This window comes from Tricharina praecox (genome assembly GCF_024521635.1).
Source record: "Tricharina praecox strain CBS 144465 chromosome Unknown BZA05scaffold_15, whole genome shotgun sequence".
NCBI classification, from domain to species: domain Eukaryota; kingdom Fungi; phylum Ascomycota; class Pezizomycetes; order Pezizales; family Pyronemataceae; genus Tricharina; species Tricharina praecox.
Window position 1 is genome coordinate 283,740 of NW_026250417.1, and position 14,368 is coordinate 298,107.

Sequence of the window (14,368 nt, forward strand, 5' to 3'; positions counted from 1 at the left end):
CCTGGTGCTCTCCGATCAGCGACGGATCGTCAGTGCGCTGCAGGGCGTGTTCATTCCCAAGCCCGTCGAGACGTTCGATACGGAAACGTCGGAGGAGGTGAAGGGACGGGCTGCGGGGCTGACACCGGCTGTACGAGAGGACGAGGAGGAGGATGTCGAGGTCGGAAATTGGGCGACGGCGCAGACGGGGGGTAATGAGGTTGAGGCACCGGTGTTAGAGGGCGAAGAGGTGGGCGGTGTGGACAAGGAGAAGAGGAAGGCCGACAAGAAGGCGAGGATGAAGGAGGACAAGAAACGGAGGGCCGAAGAGAGGGCGAACGAGAAGAAGTAATGTTTAAGGTCAATGTTTTCGTTCATGATTAAAATGTAACCGGCGCTGCAATTTTTATGGGGATGTTCTAACAATCGGTACAAAGAAACTGATCTGCTAATCACACATCCCCCCACCATCCTCTTCCCAATATTATTACTCGAGTATCGACATATACCTAATGTATCTACTCAACCTTTCCTCCCTTCCAGCCCAACTCCCTCAACCGCTCCGGCAGAATGGGATGAGTGAAGTGGTACGCAGAGTACAAGTAATCTGCATCCATAGTGCTCAAGTTTTGAACCTGGAGCTTGATTAAGCTCTTAGCGAGATCCTTCTCGTAACCCAACCCAACTGCAAAAGCATCCGCCTCGTACTCGAATTTCCGGGACATGATGTTCATCAAGAGCTTCAGGACAGTGTCGACGGGAGTCAAGATATCGCCAAAGATGAGGAAACCAATCATGGTGGGCATGCTCTTCTCGAAACCGAAAGCTTGGAACAGAGATCGGTTGTTGATGAACAGCGAGAACATGACGAAGACTCCGAAAGTGTAGAACTGTCACAGCGTGTTAGAAGCGGACAACTAGACGACATGCAAACGGGCTTGCTTACCTGCGAAACTGCGAATTGCTTGGTAGTGTGACCCTCCTTCCAGTGACCCAACTCGTGAGCGAGAACGGCAACGACCTCGCTGATCTCGCTCTTCTCAATCAAAGTATCATAGATAACAATCTGCTTGCTCCAGGGCAATCCGTAGAAGTAAGCGTTGCTGTGCGCACTGCGCTTGGAACCGTCGATAACGTAGAGGTGCTTCAGAGGGAAGTTGAGCCTAGTGGCCAATGCCTCAATCTCGGACTTCAGCTTTCCATCCTCGAGAGGAGTGAGCTTGTTGAACATGGGCAGGATGAAGATCGGGTAGACGGTGACAAGGAAGGTTTGCACTCCGAGGATGAAAAGCCAAAGGTAGTAGAAGAAGTTGCCACCAAAGTAGCTGACGATCTTCAAGAAACCGGCGAGAACCGGGGAACCGAGGGCAGCGATCAAGAGCTGAGTCCTGATGGCATCCGTGAAAAACTACGTTCACCGTAAGCAATCTGTCGACCTAATCTAGGCACGGAATGACGCATACCAACTTCTTGGTCTGCTTGTTGAATCCAAACTTCTCCTCCAAGACAAAGTTCTTGTAGTACTGAAGCGGCATGTTGGCGAGGTTTCCGGCAAGGTTGAAGGCGACGAAGAAGACGATCGAATGGGTGATTTCACCGCGGAAACCGATAGGGGCGTATCGGGACATCCAGAGGCCGGTGAGGCCCCACAGTTTGGGAAGCAGATCGAAGTGAATAGTACCGACGTTGGTGAGTTGACCGTAGAATGAGCTGATGAAGCCGAACTTCGACTTCGCACGTCCGTAGGCCTGGTCGACTATCAATCACCGCGCACCAAATACGGACCAATCCGTAGAGCATTGACTCACCTGAGCCTTATCGTAGTCCTGCTTGGAAACAACACCATCCAAGGCCTTCGGCACCTTGTCCTCGCAGAGCTTGTGGTGCTGGCGAACAGAGAGCCATGTTTCAAGGAGGTACTGTGAGATTCCAAAGCCGATGATGAGGGTCTTCCATGGGAAGCCCGGGCGGTCCAGAAACTGTGCTAGGTTCTTGAAAAATTTTCTCGTCAGTCGGAACTCTCATCTGATAGTACTGATAAGCCCGTGAGGGCGGGATTCTCGAGTCAAAGGCTTCAATGGATATGATTTCTTACCCCTAGGATATCCATGACGGCTGTGGGAGCAGGCACTGGCGTTGGCGGAGTTGTTTGGTCGGTGTCGTATGGTGGTGGGTAGGTTCAGAGTTGATGTTGATAACCGTTATAACACGGCATTGTTGTTGGTTGAGAGAAGATGTGTCCTTTTTTTACCGCCCCAGCGGTGGTCGCACAACAGCGGACGGCATCACCATAACACCAATCAGAAGCTTCCAAGATAGGTGGCTTGTGTTACCCTGAAAGCGGGATGCAAGGGAAATCATCGCTGTCGATCTTTGGTGGACTGCGGATCATGATTCAGAGGGGATGAGCAGGATCTCTTATGATTGTGCTGCTTGAGGGAGCTCTCCGGGCCGTGGCCATAGCTACCTGTTTTACCTAGACGGTAGTCGCCGGACTCGGTAGAGTTCTCTGGTAGGCAGGTGCTGGGTGATGTCGTGTGACGGGGTGGATGAATCCCGAGTAAACAGAGACAAAGAGTGGTGCTGCCATAACTCAGGATATACTAACTATTACAAAGGCAATCACGCGAATTGCAGCTCTTGAAGAATCATGTTCGCGAAATGAACTTGGTATCGAAAACTATTAAAACCATCTACCCCAAATTCCCCGAGCGCGTTTCTGTATGACGTGCCCAACATCTCCCCGTCCCACTACTTTGTGACCAGCCGGAATACTTGGGATTGTATCTTGAAGGAGGGCGTGGGGCCCGGAATGGACTGCAAGACGAACGTCTCGCTGTAGCCGCGGTTGACCTTATCGATACCGTACTTGACGGCTCCGGAGACGAGAACCATGAGGTTGCTGCCACCGCCAACCTTGTGCACGTCGTAGGACTGTGAGTCGTGGTAGGTGGTGGTGGCGGTCGCGAAGAAGCTCGCGAAGGCATCTCCGCCGGCGAAGGCGTTGCCGTTGTAGACGATCTTGGCGTCCGGGACGTAGAGGCTGGCGAGTTTGGTGCGGTCGCGGTTCATGGCTCCGTAATAATCTTCTAAAAAGTATTTGGCCGCTTAATGTTCGTCGTGTCAGATAACTGGGTGCAGCTGGAGGGAACAGATATAGGTACTAACCATCATTGACATTCTCGATAGTCCGGTACCGGCCTCTCTCTCTCTGGTTTCTCTCCTGCACTTGGATTAGTCTAAGGTCCGTAAAGGGAGAGGGAGGGTCCGTATACCATTTCCGCTCGTTGATGCAAGGATATCTCACGCTGAGTAGGTTTGCAAGTGGGTATGTAGCAGGAGTATGGGCGGGTGTGATAACGATGCACGATTGCGGTAGCTTATTGGGAGGTGGTTATTGGCAAGATGTGGCGGTGCGGTCTGTGGCTGTGGAGGCGCAGCTGAGCATTTGAGCGTGTCGGAGAATGGAGCTAAAGAGGCGGGGCTAGCCACACAAGCTCAAAACTGGACAGGGTACATGCGGGGCACTAAACGGTCCGTGCAGTGAGCAGAGCCTCTTTCGAGTGATTACTCATGCTCGTAATCGCTCAGCGAAGTTGGTTGACTGTGTACCAGCAGGTACTTGGGTATTTTGTCGTATGTACCGCCTCACCAATATAAACTGCAAACATCTTTCGTTTTCGTTCCGGTCATTGCAGCCAGTTGCATTGTCCTTGCACGTGTATCTCTACCGACAATCACATGCGATTTACAGGCATCCACACGCGGTAAGTGACAGTCCCGGCACCAAATGTCGAGCAGTGAGTGCAGCTGTAAATATGTAAGGCCAAGAATCTCGGGGGAATTCAGGTCTGCGTGCCGGTGCCGCGAGTAGGTATCTTCAGGCATGCAGTCCGCGATATTGTGCCGGAGTGCGGGCGCACCGGGCGCCGGGAGGACAGGCGTACATGCATACAATTGGCGGTGTCAGGCCTGTCATCTTCGGCGTGGTTCATCGTCGGGTTCCGAGTGCACGGCAAGGCGGCGATGAGCAGTGGGCACAGCCACCTGTCCGCTCGCATACCTTGGGTACATACAGTCCGCTCACATACATTATCATAGGTACATACAATCCGCTCACATACATTAGGTATATACAGTCCGCTCACATACATTGGGCACATACAAACGACAGGAAAGGGGGTGGAAAGGCCATCGCTCCAAACCCAGAGGATCTTCATGCCTGTGGAGTTGAACCCTGGCGTTGCGGTCTGTGCTCTGGCCTGAAGAATCCAACCCACGCTACGTAACCACTCTAACCTCAGGCTGCTCCCTGGGTTGAGAAACTTTGTTTTTGTACCACATGCCGCCGCCCTTCAACCAGCAAGCATTTGGCATGTGTCCTCATACCACCCCCAGAGGGACCTTCAAGTGTCACTCCAACTCCCCCAGCTCATGAGCCCTCGTTTATACCTCCCCGTCTCCCCTCGTCTCCTCCTGCCTCTCCTTCTATTATCCCTCCATCGCTAAGTTTCAAAGCTACTCGCTTTGCCCCTCACTCCCCTCCCTCATCGCTGTCGTCCTCATCTGAGCGGCTGAACGGCTGAACTCTTCTTTGGCTATCGACCGTTATTTGCCAGAACTCTCAACGATTAGCCTGGCTTCGCCCGTAACGCGTCACGATGGGCGACAACAGCGAGAAGACGACGAAGCTCGATATACCCCCGACAGATGAGACAGTAGGCCTTGCAACAAGACCTGCCGGCTTCCACCCGGCGGGCAACGTTCGCTATGGAGGGTTTCGCCAGTATGTACGGGTATGCACTTGCGGCATCTGGTTCCTCACGTGTGTCTTGGTGTAAGTACCAACCCAGTGTTCCACTGTCCCACGGGAAACAGAAAGGAAGGCTACTGACTTCGGCCGTTCGTTCGACAATAGGATCATTGCCACCCAGTTTGTCGGTGCGCCGCTCTACTTCGTAAATCGACAACTATACTATGCCTGGATGGCACGGACAAAAATGCATTTCGGCGTTGTCGCGACCACCGTCACGCAGTGGTGGTCACCCACCGTGATCCGCGTTACCGGTGACAGATCCGTCCGGCACCAGATCAAGCGAGGGGCGGATGGTGAGCTGCAGTGTCAGTTCCCCGAGCGACTGGTACTGATCGCCAACCACCAAGTATTCCTGCCAGCTCGGCTGAGTCGTAGGAATGCAGATGCTAATCTCCAGTAGTTATATTCCGATTGGCTCTACCTCTGGTGGATAGCTTACACAGCCCGCATGCACGGGTTCATCTACATCATCCTCAAAGAATCGCTCAAATACCTTCCTCTGATCGGACTCGGAATGCAGTTTTACGGCTTCGTATTCATGGCGCGGAAGTGGGAGCAGGACAAGTCGCGGATTCAGCACCGGCTCTCGAAACTCTCCTCATCGCGGGATGACCCCATGTGGCTATTGATCTTCCCCGAGGGGACGAATGCGAGTATAAATGGCCGGACCACGAGCGCCAAATTTGCGGCAAAGCTGGGGATCCCCGATCTTAAACATCAGCTGTTGCCGCGATCCACCGGTCTGCGGTTTTGCTTGGAGCAGATGAATGAGACGGTTGATTGGGTGTATGATTGCACAGTTGCATATGAAGGAGTGCCGTATGTTCAACCGCTTTGACCGAATCCGGAAATGCACTGACTGGGATCGCAGACGCGATGGGTTCGGTCAGGATTATTTCACACTATACGCGACATATTTTGAGGGCCGCCCTCCGAAGTCGGTGAATATGTACTGGCGTCGATTCGCGGTCAAGGACATTCCCGTCACCGACCCCGCTGCCTTCGAGATTTGGCTCCGGGAGCGTTGGATCGAAAAAGACAACCTTATTGATTTCTACATGGAAAACGGACGATTCCCGGAAGACGAGGACACTACCGAGGAGACCAAAAACTTGAATGGAGCCTCTGGGCTCCGACAACGGATCATTGGCGGGCAAGAGCGCACTATCAATACCACCGGCGGAACAAATGCAGATGGGAAATGGGACGGACCGGTCGAAACTGAGGTCAAAATTGGACGCTGGGGAGACGTTCTCGATATTTTCACCGTGGCTATGTGGGTATCCCCGGTCGTTTACTCCCAAGCTTTGTTTTCTCTGTTTATGCGGTGGCTACTCTGGCTCGGCAAAATTCTGGGTATCTTGCGATGAAGAATGCATCTTCTCTCTCAGAATCCGTGTGTATTTTGTGGTGCTAACGTGTTCTCCTTTGTCATCTCTGTAGTGCCATCGCTCTCATCATCAATGTGGCCCTCCAAATAACGAGTATTCTCAAGAAGATGGCCCACTAGGAGGCAATTTGGATATTTTCGTGTTATTTTCCTTTGATCTGGGTGAGATTCTCGAGTTTGAGGAGGGACTTTTCTTTCGCTATGCTTTCGGCGTTAAAAGAATGGCTACGGCGTTTTTTCTTTTTCTTTTCATCAGTGTGTTCATAATTTTCGTGCTGTGTAAAAACAGATATAAGAAGTCGAAGTTTCCCAAAGCTCCAATCACGTGCAACCCATCATTGGCGCCCAACCTTGAACCCACCTCACAGCCACAGCTCCTACCACGACGCATCCACCACCACCAACAAAACAACAATGGACCCCACCACACCCCCCGCCGACGCCGCCGCGCCCTCCAGCGACCCCTCCACCTTCCTCAGCTCGATCATTGGCGGCCCCATCGTCGTCAAACTTAACAGCGGCGTAGAATACCGCGGTAGGTTTTCCCCATCCCCCCACTTTTCTAGAGGAAGGAAGGAAGGAAGCTGACGTGTGTAACACGGACAGGTGAGCTCAGCAGCGTCGATGGATACATGAACATTGCCCTCGAGCACACCGAGGAGTTTGTTGCCGGCGGTAGACTGAGGAATCGCTATGGCGACGTGTTCATCCGGGGAAACAACGGTGGGTTTTCTCTCTCTCTCTCTCTCTCTTCTACTGGAGTGGGCGTGACGGGACGAGACGGGGACTGATGATGAGGGGACAGTGCTTTACATTTCGCAGGGTTAGACGAATGTGGGATGAGGGACGAGGGACGGAGGACAGGGGGCTAGGCAGGCAGGCAATGGCATTTTCTTCAGCTGGCTCACGAGCCGAGTGGGGCTGGCTCGTATCGATCACAATCGTAACTTACATTTACATATCCACCTCCACCGCCGTCGCGAAAGAAATCCCGATCCCCGCGCTGCTGCCGCGCATGCCCCGACTACATACCAAATGTGAATACAAGGTGCAAATAGCCCACAACTCCATCTAGGGAAACGAATAGAACACCGACTACAAAGTCTCATCAGATTGCACTACTTCCGCCCCAGCCTCAACAGACCCTTGATTTTCTTTTCAATATCGCTTTTGGCACTTCTAGGGCCAGCTTCTTCCTTCCGTTTTCCCTTTGCATTCTCGGATTCCTCCTCGGTCGCGACGTAGTCTGACTCCTTGGGCGGCGAGGGCTTGGGCAATTCCTTCGAGGCTTTTACGAGCTCGTCGTTTAACGCCGGAGAGTTCTTGGCTTTGTCGCTGGCTTCTTTGCTCCAGGCTAGGTGTAGTGATGCGCCGGAGCGCACCTTGAGGTCTAGCGTAAGGCGGCGCGCGTCATCCTTGATGATGTCGCGGGGGGGAATCACTGGACAGTGTTAGATGATTCTTGCGTGTAGGCGTGTGATGCGGGAGAGCTTACAGAGGACAAAGGGCTCGTTGGGGTGGCGTAGAGTGGTGCGGATGAGATTGTAAAGATCTCGGGCTAATGAGACGGTCAGCCTTGTTTTACGAGTAATGTTATGCGCGGAATTCGAGATCCTACCTGTGCATTTGCCGTCAAGCTCCTGCTGCGAGATGTAGCCATCAGGGAATCTGACTTTGATCTTCAACTGTTCTCAAAGTCAGCTGCACCCACGGATGAAGAAGGAGGAAGACCTACAGCCTGGATCTTCTCCATCTCTTGCCGTTTGATCACCTCCTTCTCCGCGAGCTCTTTGTCAGAAAGCAGCCTCTGAGGCTGGGAGGCGATATGGTAGTTCTCCTTGATCCGCTTCAACTCCGCAATTCCGATATCGTATGCCGCGTCGGGTACTTGAAAAGCTGCCGCCGCAGGGGTTGTCGACGATGACGGCTGGAACACTGCGATCTTCGGCTCCACCGGTCCAGCAGGTTCTTGAGCAACAGAAGGTTCGGGTGACATATCATTGCTCTCAACTGGTTCCGTAGAGACAGATGGCAGGTCCAGGGCGGTGTCCGCAGTCTCGGGGGTGTCAGAAGCCTCCGGCATAAGCAGATCCTCATCGTTCGCCGCATCGACCGCCGGCCCGGCCCCCTCTGTAGCTGGCACTTTTGGGCTCTCCGTGGTCTCCGCCGAGCCCAGATCCTTCGTAACCCCCGCAATCTCCATCAACGCATCCTCGTACGGCGTCTCGGTCGGTAAAAACCTGAGCACCAACAGCTCCCGTCCACTGCATCCCAGCTCCTCCAACGTCTGCTTGAGCTCGCCAAACTTGGCCAACTCCCTATTTGCAACCCTCACAGCCGGCATCTGATACAGCAGCCTCCCCGAGCCCGCATCGGCCGAAGGTGCACACCGCTCCGTGATGTTGACCTTACTACTTCCCGCCGTCCTCGCATCCGCCTCGAGCTTCCTTAGGATTTCCCAGATACTTGTCGCCGCCGGGAACGTTCCCGATAGCTGCTCGACCGGATCGACGGTTCTTAGAACGATGCTGACGGGCTTCGCAACGGCCGACGCAGAAACTTGTACCAACTCCAGCTTTGTACCCGGGACGAAGTTGGTGAGGCGAACGGGGAGTGAGAGATCTAGCTTTGCTCCGCCTCGCCTGCTTCCGTCAGCTGCTTCATCCTCACTCAGCGAAAGAAAAGAAAAAAAGCATATTTACTACTTTAGAATAAAGCCGGAGGGCGTCGACAGCCCGAATTTGGCGCAGGCTTCGGCGCGGATCTCGCTAAGTGGCTTTCCCGGAGTCGTTTTTATGGTTACGGCGCGCTGATTCCATCTTACGACGACGTTGGACATGGCTGCGGTACTGGCTGAATAGGGATGTGTCGGTAAGGTGGTGTGGACGTGGGTTGGCGATGGAGCTTGGAGCTTGCTGAGTACTGTTCGAGTGGGTAGCCTTGGTGGGGCTTGGTGTGGGGGGAAGCCGCTCCATGTGGCTGTCGCCTAGTGTAACTGCCAAGTTCATTTTCTGTACTGGACAGGGGAGCTCACTCGCAAACACCTAAAAAATGCGAGTATCGAAACACACCATTACTGCCTACTCAAGTGAGCAAGTCCACGTTTCCGTACATAAGTGCTTACTTGCTGAGTTGTTTGTGTAGCGAGTTTATACGAGAATACCCAGGTGGGTAGCAATCCTGTACATTGACAAGTTTTGGAGCTGTGATCAGCTTACAACGCCCGAATTGATACCCAATTGTAGTATAATTGATAAAAGTAAACCAACAAAAACTCCCTAAGTACTTGCTTTAAACACCAGCAAATAAACTTATCCTAGGTGTTTCCGGACATTATGGTTGCCGTGGGAAGTCGTGGTTCCGGTAGGCGGTAGTCCCGAGACCTATGGCTCGACCGATCACGACTATCTGAGAGGGTGGGGCGGGATTGTATACCGAGCTCTACGTGCCTCCTACATCAGCTTCCAGAGAGAAAATGACACCACAGGACTTGACGGCGTTATGGACCAACGGGAGCGAAAGGGTCGGACGCACGTCGGTCCCGTCATCAGAGTACGGACGAGCAAAACGACCCTCTCCTACGGACTAAAGCATGAGGAATAGGCGGAGAAGGGGTCATTGTATTGATGGGTGAATTTAGATGCTTGGTTGCATACGAGAGGGCCAGGCCGTTCGAGATGAGGTGCATGCATCATGGGGCTGAAGTCACTGCTCATCTCGTAAAGTAGGGTGTATGTAGAGTAGACTGACGAACGTTCGACAGCTTAGGGTTGAAGGATGGCAGTGTTTGTGCTCTAGACACGTAGTCTAATTCAAGTTTGCCGCGCTGGGTACTCAGGAACGATGACTGGCGGTCGAGAGATCACTGCTCTGATGAATCCCGGAGGATGAGAGGGCTGCAAAAGGCTCAAGTGAAGTTCTTCATCACCACGATCGAGATGGTATTGCCGTTCGGATTCGTCGGGTTGGGCTCACAGCGTGTGTGTGGGGTCTCAGCATCAGACACCACCCATCGCGATACGAACGCTTGAAAAACTTGAGCTTCGCTGTCTCTGCCCCGTTGGCGCGTGCGGAAAGACTAGAGTACATACTCTAGATGACCTGAGCGAGAACTTCATCCGTCTTCAGAGCAAAAGGAAGTCCCCATCGATGTAACGTGTCTTCTTCGACGTCTCAGCCTCCTGTGGAGAGCCCAGCACCATCAACGAAAACGCCTTCATCAAAAAGGAGGAATAAATCAAAAATTGCGACGCCGAAAGGCCCGAAGACCTTTCGCGGAGACACGCTACCCTCGCTGTGCAATGGGGGTGTTGCCTCCGGAGCTCGCTGATTGTTGAGCCAGCAAGTCGCATCAAGGTAAGTATGAAGGAGAAAAGAAGAAGAGAGTAAGAGACGGGAGGAAGGCACTGTTTATATAGGTGGAAGTCTTGGCACTATACCGGATCGGAGCTAGCGTCATGTCACCAGCAGTCACCCGCCCTTAGAATTCGAGAGCTAGCGCTCCCAGCCATAAATACTACCAATTTCACGTACAGCTTTAGAATTCATGAATCACCGTAGCAAGCACGCTCTTCTCAGAGTAAAATTGATTCCCATACATTTATGTAATATTACCGCCGTTTAAAGGAAATCAAGGCATCTCGCCTAAGTATCATGCACACATACCGGTAATCTGGTTCTCCATAGAGACTCCATGTGTCCTTTCTCTACCGCCTATCGCGATACTCCACATCCTTATGTCTCCTGTCTACACGTGCACGGTCTCTCGACTTTGACCGTGACCTGCGCCGTCTGTTGTCATCGCGTCGGCGGTCCCGATGATCGTTACCGCCCCGTCCTCTGTCTCCGCCCTCGTCCATCCTGCGGTTTCTATCATCTCTTCTCTCACCCGCCCCTTCTTCCCTATCCCTATCCCTTCGGCCTCCTCGAGCTGGAGGCGCACCTCCTCGCTCCCGATCCAATCCCTTCATAACTCTCTCAGCCGCGCTCTCGGCTATTCTCTCCCTTGGTTGTGCTTGTACCTGTGGGGCGTGCACTGAACCAACAAACTCCACTTTATCCCTTCCAGACTCCAGCTGCACCTTCTCCCTCGCCTCGCCAATCATGGCCTGGTTATATGCCAATGCCTCGACAAAAGCGTCCTTAGGGAACTTTGTTGGATCCCACAGATCAGACGATAGATTGGTTGCGTATTGATCCTTTCCGGCAAAGCCTACAAACTCGGTCAACTTCTCCAAAAGATTCGGATTTCGCAATGACGACGAGCGAAGTAGCTTCTCGTTGAAATGCACGCCTTTCGTCTTGAGGTCCCGGAAGTGTGCGAATTTGGCCGCGAGTGGTGCCGGTGGCGACCCTGGTGGTGATGGGGGAATGGTGGGGATAGAGGGAGGCAGCGTGAGCGTGTGGATGAGGTTTCGCGAAGCCGTGTAAGGTGAAAGCGGTGGGCCTTGGTCTTCCTCGTCTTCGTCCTCGTCCGACGGTGGTCGTTGCGGACCTACGATCGGGGCATCGTCTGTCGATGGTTGCTCATGTTCTGGCGACGCCTGAAAAGAACCGGGTGAATGACGACTGGAAGCGCCATCTATGGTCGTAGTTATTGGACCGGGGGAGAGGTTCTGTGACTACGAGTCCAGTATGTTAGTTGACAGCACGGCGGAACGGCTACGTAGGGTGCACCTGTGGGGGAGTTGTTTGATAGGGCTGCTGTGGCACTGAAGCGGAAGTTGAAGGAGCTTCATCCTCGCTATCGCTACCATATTCGACGAGACCCATTGCGCGGTTGCTGAGTGCTAGTTACTGGTGTCGGGTTTGTCGTGTGCAACGGCGCGTCATCGCCGCGCTGGAGAGCTCCCGCAGTTGAGGTGATTTACCCTGTCGTGTTGCGGCTAAGCTTCGAGAGAACGTTCATGCATCACCCAGAGCATCAACAGTGCAACCAACACCTCTCCAATCCATCCTTCACATCACCATCCCATCAAAATGTCGCTGTTTGCATCTCCATCGTATGCTCCTAGCGCTCACGCAGCTAGCGGTCCCCAGCAGCACGCCTTCAACCCGTTCGTTCCCCCCGCTTCCACAGCAGGCAGCACTACGGCGGAGCTCTACTGACCACCCTCTAGCTACACCAATAACGGCGGTTCGATAATCGGCATCGCGGGAGATGATTTCCTCGTCATGGCTGGCGATACGCGACACACCTCCGGCTACAGCATCAACTCGCGGACGGAAAAGAAGGTGTTCAGGCTCGGCGAAGACTCCAACTTGGTGCTTGCTACTGTGGGCTTCGGAGCGGACGCAAAGAACATCGCCGAGACGATGACGAGAGCTGTCGATGTTAGCCTTCAACCACCGCCGCAGTCAGACGGAAGCTGTTATGGGATATGTGCTGATACGCAGAGGCAACAGGACTTCAGATTCCAGCACAACCTGCGGAACATGTCGGTTACGGCGGCGGCGCAATTCCTTTTCACCGTCCTCTACGGCAACCGCTTCTTCCCAAAGTACGCCCACTGCATTCTCGGAGGTCTCGACAAGGATGGCAAGGCGAAGCTATATTCCTACGACCCTGTTGGATCGTATTCCAAGGAAGGAGAGAGGCGCGCTGCGGCGGGCGCGGCCAGTTCGTTGATCGTGCCGTTCTTGGATAATCAGGTAATGCCTCACTCGTGACTGGTCATCGCGGCAATGAGGGGATTATTACCCTCATGGCCTGATTCCGGTTGACGCTAACAACCCGGTTCAGGTCGAGTTCAAGAACCAGTACGTGCCGGGCACTGCCTTCACCCAAGAGAGGCCGGTGGAGTATCTCTCAAGGGAGAAAGTCAAGATGTTGGTCAAGGATGCGTTTACGAGTGCTACGGAGAGACACATCGAGGTCGGAGATGGCCTGCAGCTGGTCACCATCTCAAAGGATGGCTACCACGAGGAAGTCTTTGATTTGAAGCGTGATTAGACCAAGGTTAATCTAGATGACCTCAATGAAGTGCCTTTGATGAAGCCTGAACAGGCATGCAGTAAGATTTTGGCAGCCTGAAGATAGAACGTATCACTCAAAACTCATCCATCGTGGTCACTCACCATGCATATCGCTGGTGGGTTTCGCCGTTGTGTCTCATGCGCGACTGGCGCCGCTCTAGATCGTCCGCGCTAGTAGCCCTGTAGATTCCCAGGCGGCCTTGCCTACTGCCCATAAGCACTTCATCAATCAGTCACGTAGATACATGAATACATTTGTGGGTAAGCCCGTGGACACACATACAGTACTCACTTCATGTAAAGTGCGCGAGCAGAAGGGATAGTTCTGAGCAAGAACAAAAGCCCACGCAAACTTATATGGTGTGCTTAACCGCCAGAAAATCCCCGAAATGGAGGAGGAGGAGGAGGAGACATCCATCCTACAATAGTACCTGACTACATCTGGCACAGAGCTGTGAGAGTGATCCTACTCCTGGAGCAGGTCGATAACTATAGCTGCCCACAACAGCAGCAGCAGCAACAACACCATCCCATCCCACCCCCCCACCGCCCGCCATCTTCCCCAAGAATTTCCTTCGAAGCCTCGACTTCCCAAAGGAGTATCCAAGTATCGACGCAGATCCCCAACTCCCCATCGTTTCCGTGGCGAGCAATCAAAAATTGTAACGCCGAAACATCCAAAGAGATTTCGCAGAGACACGCGACCCTCGCTGTGCAATGAGGGGGTGTCTCTGGAGCTCTGCTGCTGTTTGAGCCAGCAAAATCACGTCAAGGTAAGTATGAAGAAGAAAAGGAAACTGGGTGGGGGGAAGGGGCGTTTTATAGGTGTTCTGGCTGGAGGGCTTGGCGGCACAACGTGTCACTCGGTCAAGACGGAGGGGGCACTAGCGGGTAGTGCTTGAAAGACAGCTTTTGCAGCAGGCAGCGGCACAGCAACGGGCCATGGTGGTAGAGCTTTCTCTCGACCTGCGAAGCTGGCAGGAAGGTCGGGAAGTTGGTGGTCGCCATGGTCTAGTAAGACAGCAATATTGCCATGATCTGTCTTTGGAGCAAGAGGGAACACCCATTCCCCCTCTATGTAGCGTGTTTTCCTCGACGTCTCAGCCTCCTGTGGAAAGCCCAGCAGCATCAACGAAAACGCATTCACCAATTCAAAGCGGAGGAAGAAATCAAAAATTGCGACGCCGAAACATCCGAAGACATTTCGC

At 53.3% G+C, this 14,368-nt stretch overlaps 7 protein-coding genes across 7 annotated transcripts; 3 read left to right on the forward strand and 4 right to left on the reverse strand.

The window, feature by feature from the left end:
* Nucleotides 1-350: 350 nt before the first annotated feature.
* Nucleotides 351-2,198, reverse strand: BZA05DRAFT_374607 (peptidase family M48-domain-containing protein). The gene is made up of 5 exons (XM_051481766.1): nucleotides 2,075-2,198; nucleotides 1,788-1,970; nucleotides 1,443-1,727; nucleotides 926-1,387; nucleotides 351-869 (listed from the first exon to the last, which is right to left on the reverse strand). Exons 1-5 carry the CDS (start codon nucleotides 2,087-2,089, stop codon nucleotides 498-500), a joined length of 1,317 nt encoding a protein of 438 aa, XP_051338637.1. The 5' UTR covers nucleotides 2,090-2,198; the 3' UTR covers nucleotides 351-497.
* A 338-nt stretch (nucleotides 2,199-2,536) lies between these two features.
* On the reverse strand, nucleotides 2,537-3,436 carry BZA05DRAFT_400538 (uncharacterized protein). Its single transcript, XM_051483903.1, has 3 exons — nucleotides 3,255-3,436; nucleotides 3,148-3,202; nucleotides 2,537-3,086 (listed from the first exon to the last, which is right to left on the reverse strand). The coding sequence occupies exons 1-3, from the start codon at nucleotides 3,255-3,257 to the stop codon at nucleotides 2,731-2,733; spliced, it is 414 nt and encodes a 137-aa protein (XP_051338638.1). The 5' UTR covers nucleotides 3,258-3,436; the 3' UTR covers nucleotides 2,537-2,730.
* Nucleotides 3,437-4,420: 984 nt separating this feature from the next.
* BZA05DRAFT_65680 (acyltransferase-domain-containing protein) lies at nucleotides 4,421-6,486 on the forward strand. The gene is made up of 4 exons (XM_051488532.1): nucleotides 4,421-4,816; nucleotides 4,898-5,141; nucleotides 5,196-5,614; nucleotides 5,667-6,486. The coding sequence occupies exons 1-4, from the start codon at nucleotides 4,641-4,643 to the stop codon at nucleotides 6,163-6,165; spliced, it is 1,338 nt and encodes a 445-aa protein (XP_051338639.1). The 5' UTR covers nucleotides 4,421-4,640; the 3' UTR covers nucleotides 6,166-6,486.
* A 113-nt stretch (nucleotides 6,487-6,599) lies between these two features.
* On the forward strand, nucleotides 6,600-7,013 carry BZA05DRAFT_445722 (uncharacterized protein; the record flags this gene model as incomplete). Its single annotated transcript, XM_051487026.1, has 3 exons — nucleotides 6,600-6,720; nucleotides 6,792-6,908; nucleotides 6,991-7,013. 3 exons carry the CDS (start codon nucleotides 6,600-6,602, stop codon nucleotides 7,011-7,013), a joined length of 261 nt encoding a protein of 86 aa, XP_051338640.1.
* Nucleotides 7,014-7,303: 290 nt separating this feature from the next.
* On the reverse strand, nucleotides 7,304-9,024 carry BZA05DRAFT_445723 (GLUT4 regulating protein TUG-domain-containing protein; the record flags this gene model as incomplete). Its single annotated transcript, XM_051487027.1, has 5 exons — nucleotides 7,304-7,626; nucleotides 7,681-7,743; nucleotides 7,804-7,870; nucleotides 7,921-8,827; nucleotides 8,891-9,024. The coding sequence occupies 5 exons, from the start codon at nucleotides 9,022-9,024 to the stop codon at nucleotides 7,304-7,306; spliced, it is 1,494 nt and encodes a 497-aa protein (XP_051338641.1).
* A 1,734-nt stretch (nucleotides 9,025-10,758) lies between these two features.
* BZA05DRAFT_400546 (HCNGP-like protein-domain-containing protein) lies at nucleotides 10,759-12,019 on the reverse strand. The gene is made up of 2 exons (XM_051483904.1): nucleotides 11,862-12,019; nucleotides 10,759-11,806 (listed from the first exon to the last, which is right to left on the reverse strand). The coding sequence occupies exons 1-2, from the start codon at nucleotides 11,955-11,957 to the stop codon at nucleotides 10,892-10,894; spliced, it is 1,011 nt and encodes a 336-aa protein (XP_051338642.1). The 5' UTR covers nucleotides 11,958-12,019; the 3' UTR covers nucleotides 10,759-10,891.
* Nucleotides 12,020-12,099: 80 nt separating this feature from the next.
* Nucleotides 12,100-13,245, forward strand: BZA05DRAFT_400550 (nucleophile aminohydrolase). The gene is made up of 4 exons (XM_051483905.1): nucleotides 12,100-12,241; nucleotides 12,305-12,518; nucleotides 12,591-12,836; nucleotides 12,928-13,245. The coding sequence occupies exons 1-4, from the start codon at nucleotides 12,165-12,167 to the stop codon at nucleotides 13,135-13,137; spliced, it is 747 nt and encodes a 248-aa protein (XP_051338643.1). The 5' UTR covers nucleotides 12,100-12,164; the 3' UTR covers nucleotides 13,138-13,245.
* The last annotated feature ends 1,123 nt before the right edge of the window (nucleotides 13,246-14,368 follow it).

Bases quoted from the DNA above. Each gene is read 5' to 3' on its own strand.
- BZA05DRAFT_400538 (XM_051483903.1), bottom strand. The intron at 3,087-3,147 runs GTTAGTACCTAT...ACGAACATTAAG, and splicing joins TATCGAGAATGTCAATGATG to CGGCCAAATACTTTTTAGAA.
- BZA05DRAFT_400550 (XM_051483905.1), top strand. From the start codon at position 12,165: ATGTCGCTGTTTGCATCTCCATCGTATGCTCCTAGCGCTCACGCAGCT. The intron at 12,242-12,304 runs GTTCGTTCCCCC...ACCACCCTCTAG, and splicing joins CAGCAGCACGCCTTCAACCC to CTACACCAATAACGGCGGTT. The intron at 12,519-12,590 runs GTTAGCCTTCAA...CAGAGGCAACAG, and splicing joins CGATGACGAGAGCTGTCGAT to GACTTCAGATTCCAGCACAA.
- BZA05DRAFT_65680 (XM_051488532.1), top strand. From the start codon at position 4,641: ATGGGCGACAACAGCGAGAAGACGACGAAGCTCGATATACCCCCGACA. The intron at 5,142-5,195 runs GTATTCCTGCCA...AATCTCCAGTAG, and splicing joins TACTGATCGCCAACCACCAA to TTATATTCCGATTGGCTCTA. The intron at 5,615-5,666 runs GTATGTTCAACC...CTGGGATCGCAG, and splicing joins GTTGCATATGAAGGAGTGCC to ACGCGATGGGTTCGGTCAGG.
- BZA05DRAFT_374607 (XM_051481766.1), bottom strand. The intron at 1,728-1,787 runs GTGAGTCAATGC...ATAGTCGACCAG, and splicing joins AGGACTACGATAAGGCTCAG to GCCTACGGACGTGCGAAGTC. The intron at 1,388-1,442 runs GTATGCGTCATT...CGGTGAACGTAG, and splicing joins ACAAGCAGACCAAGAAGTTG to TTTTTCACGGATGCCATCAG.
- BZA05DRAFT_400546 (XM_051483904.1), bottom strand. From the start codon at position 11,957: ATGGGTCTCGTCGAATATGGTAGCGATAGCGAGGATGAAGCTCCTTCA. The intron at 11,807-11,861 runs GTGCACCCTACG...CTGGACTCGTAG, and splicing joins ATCAAACAACTCCCCCACAG to TCACAGAACCTCTCCCCCGG.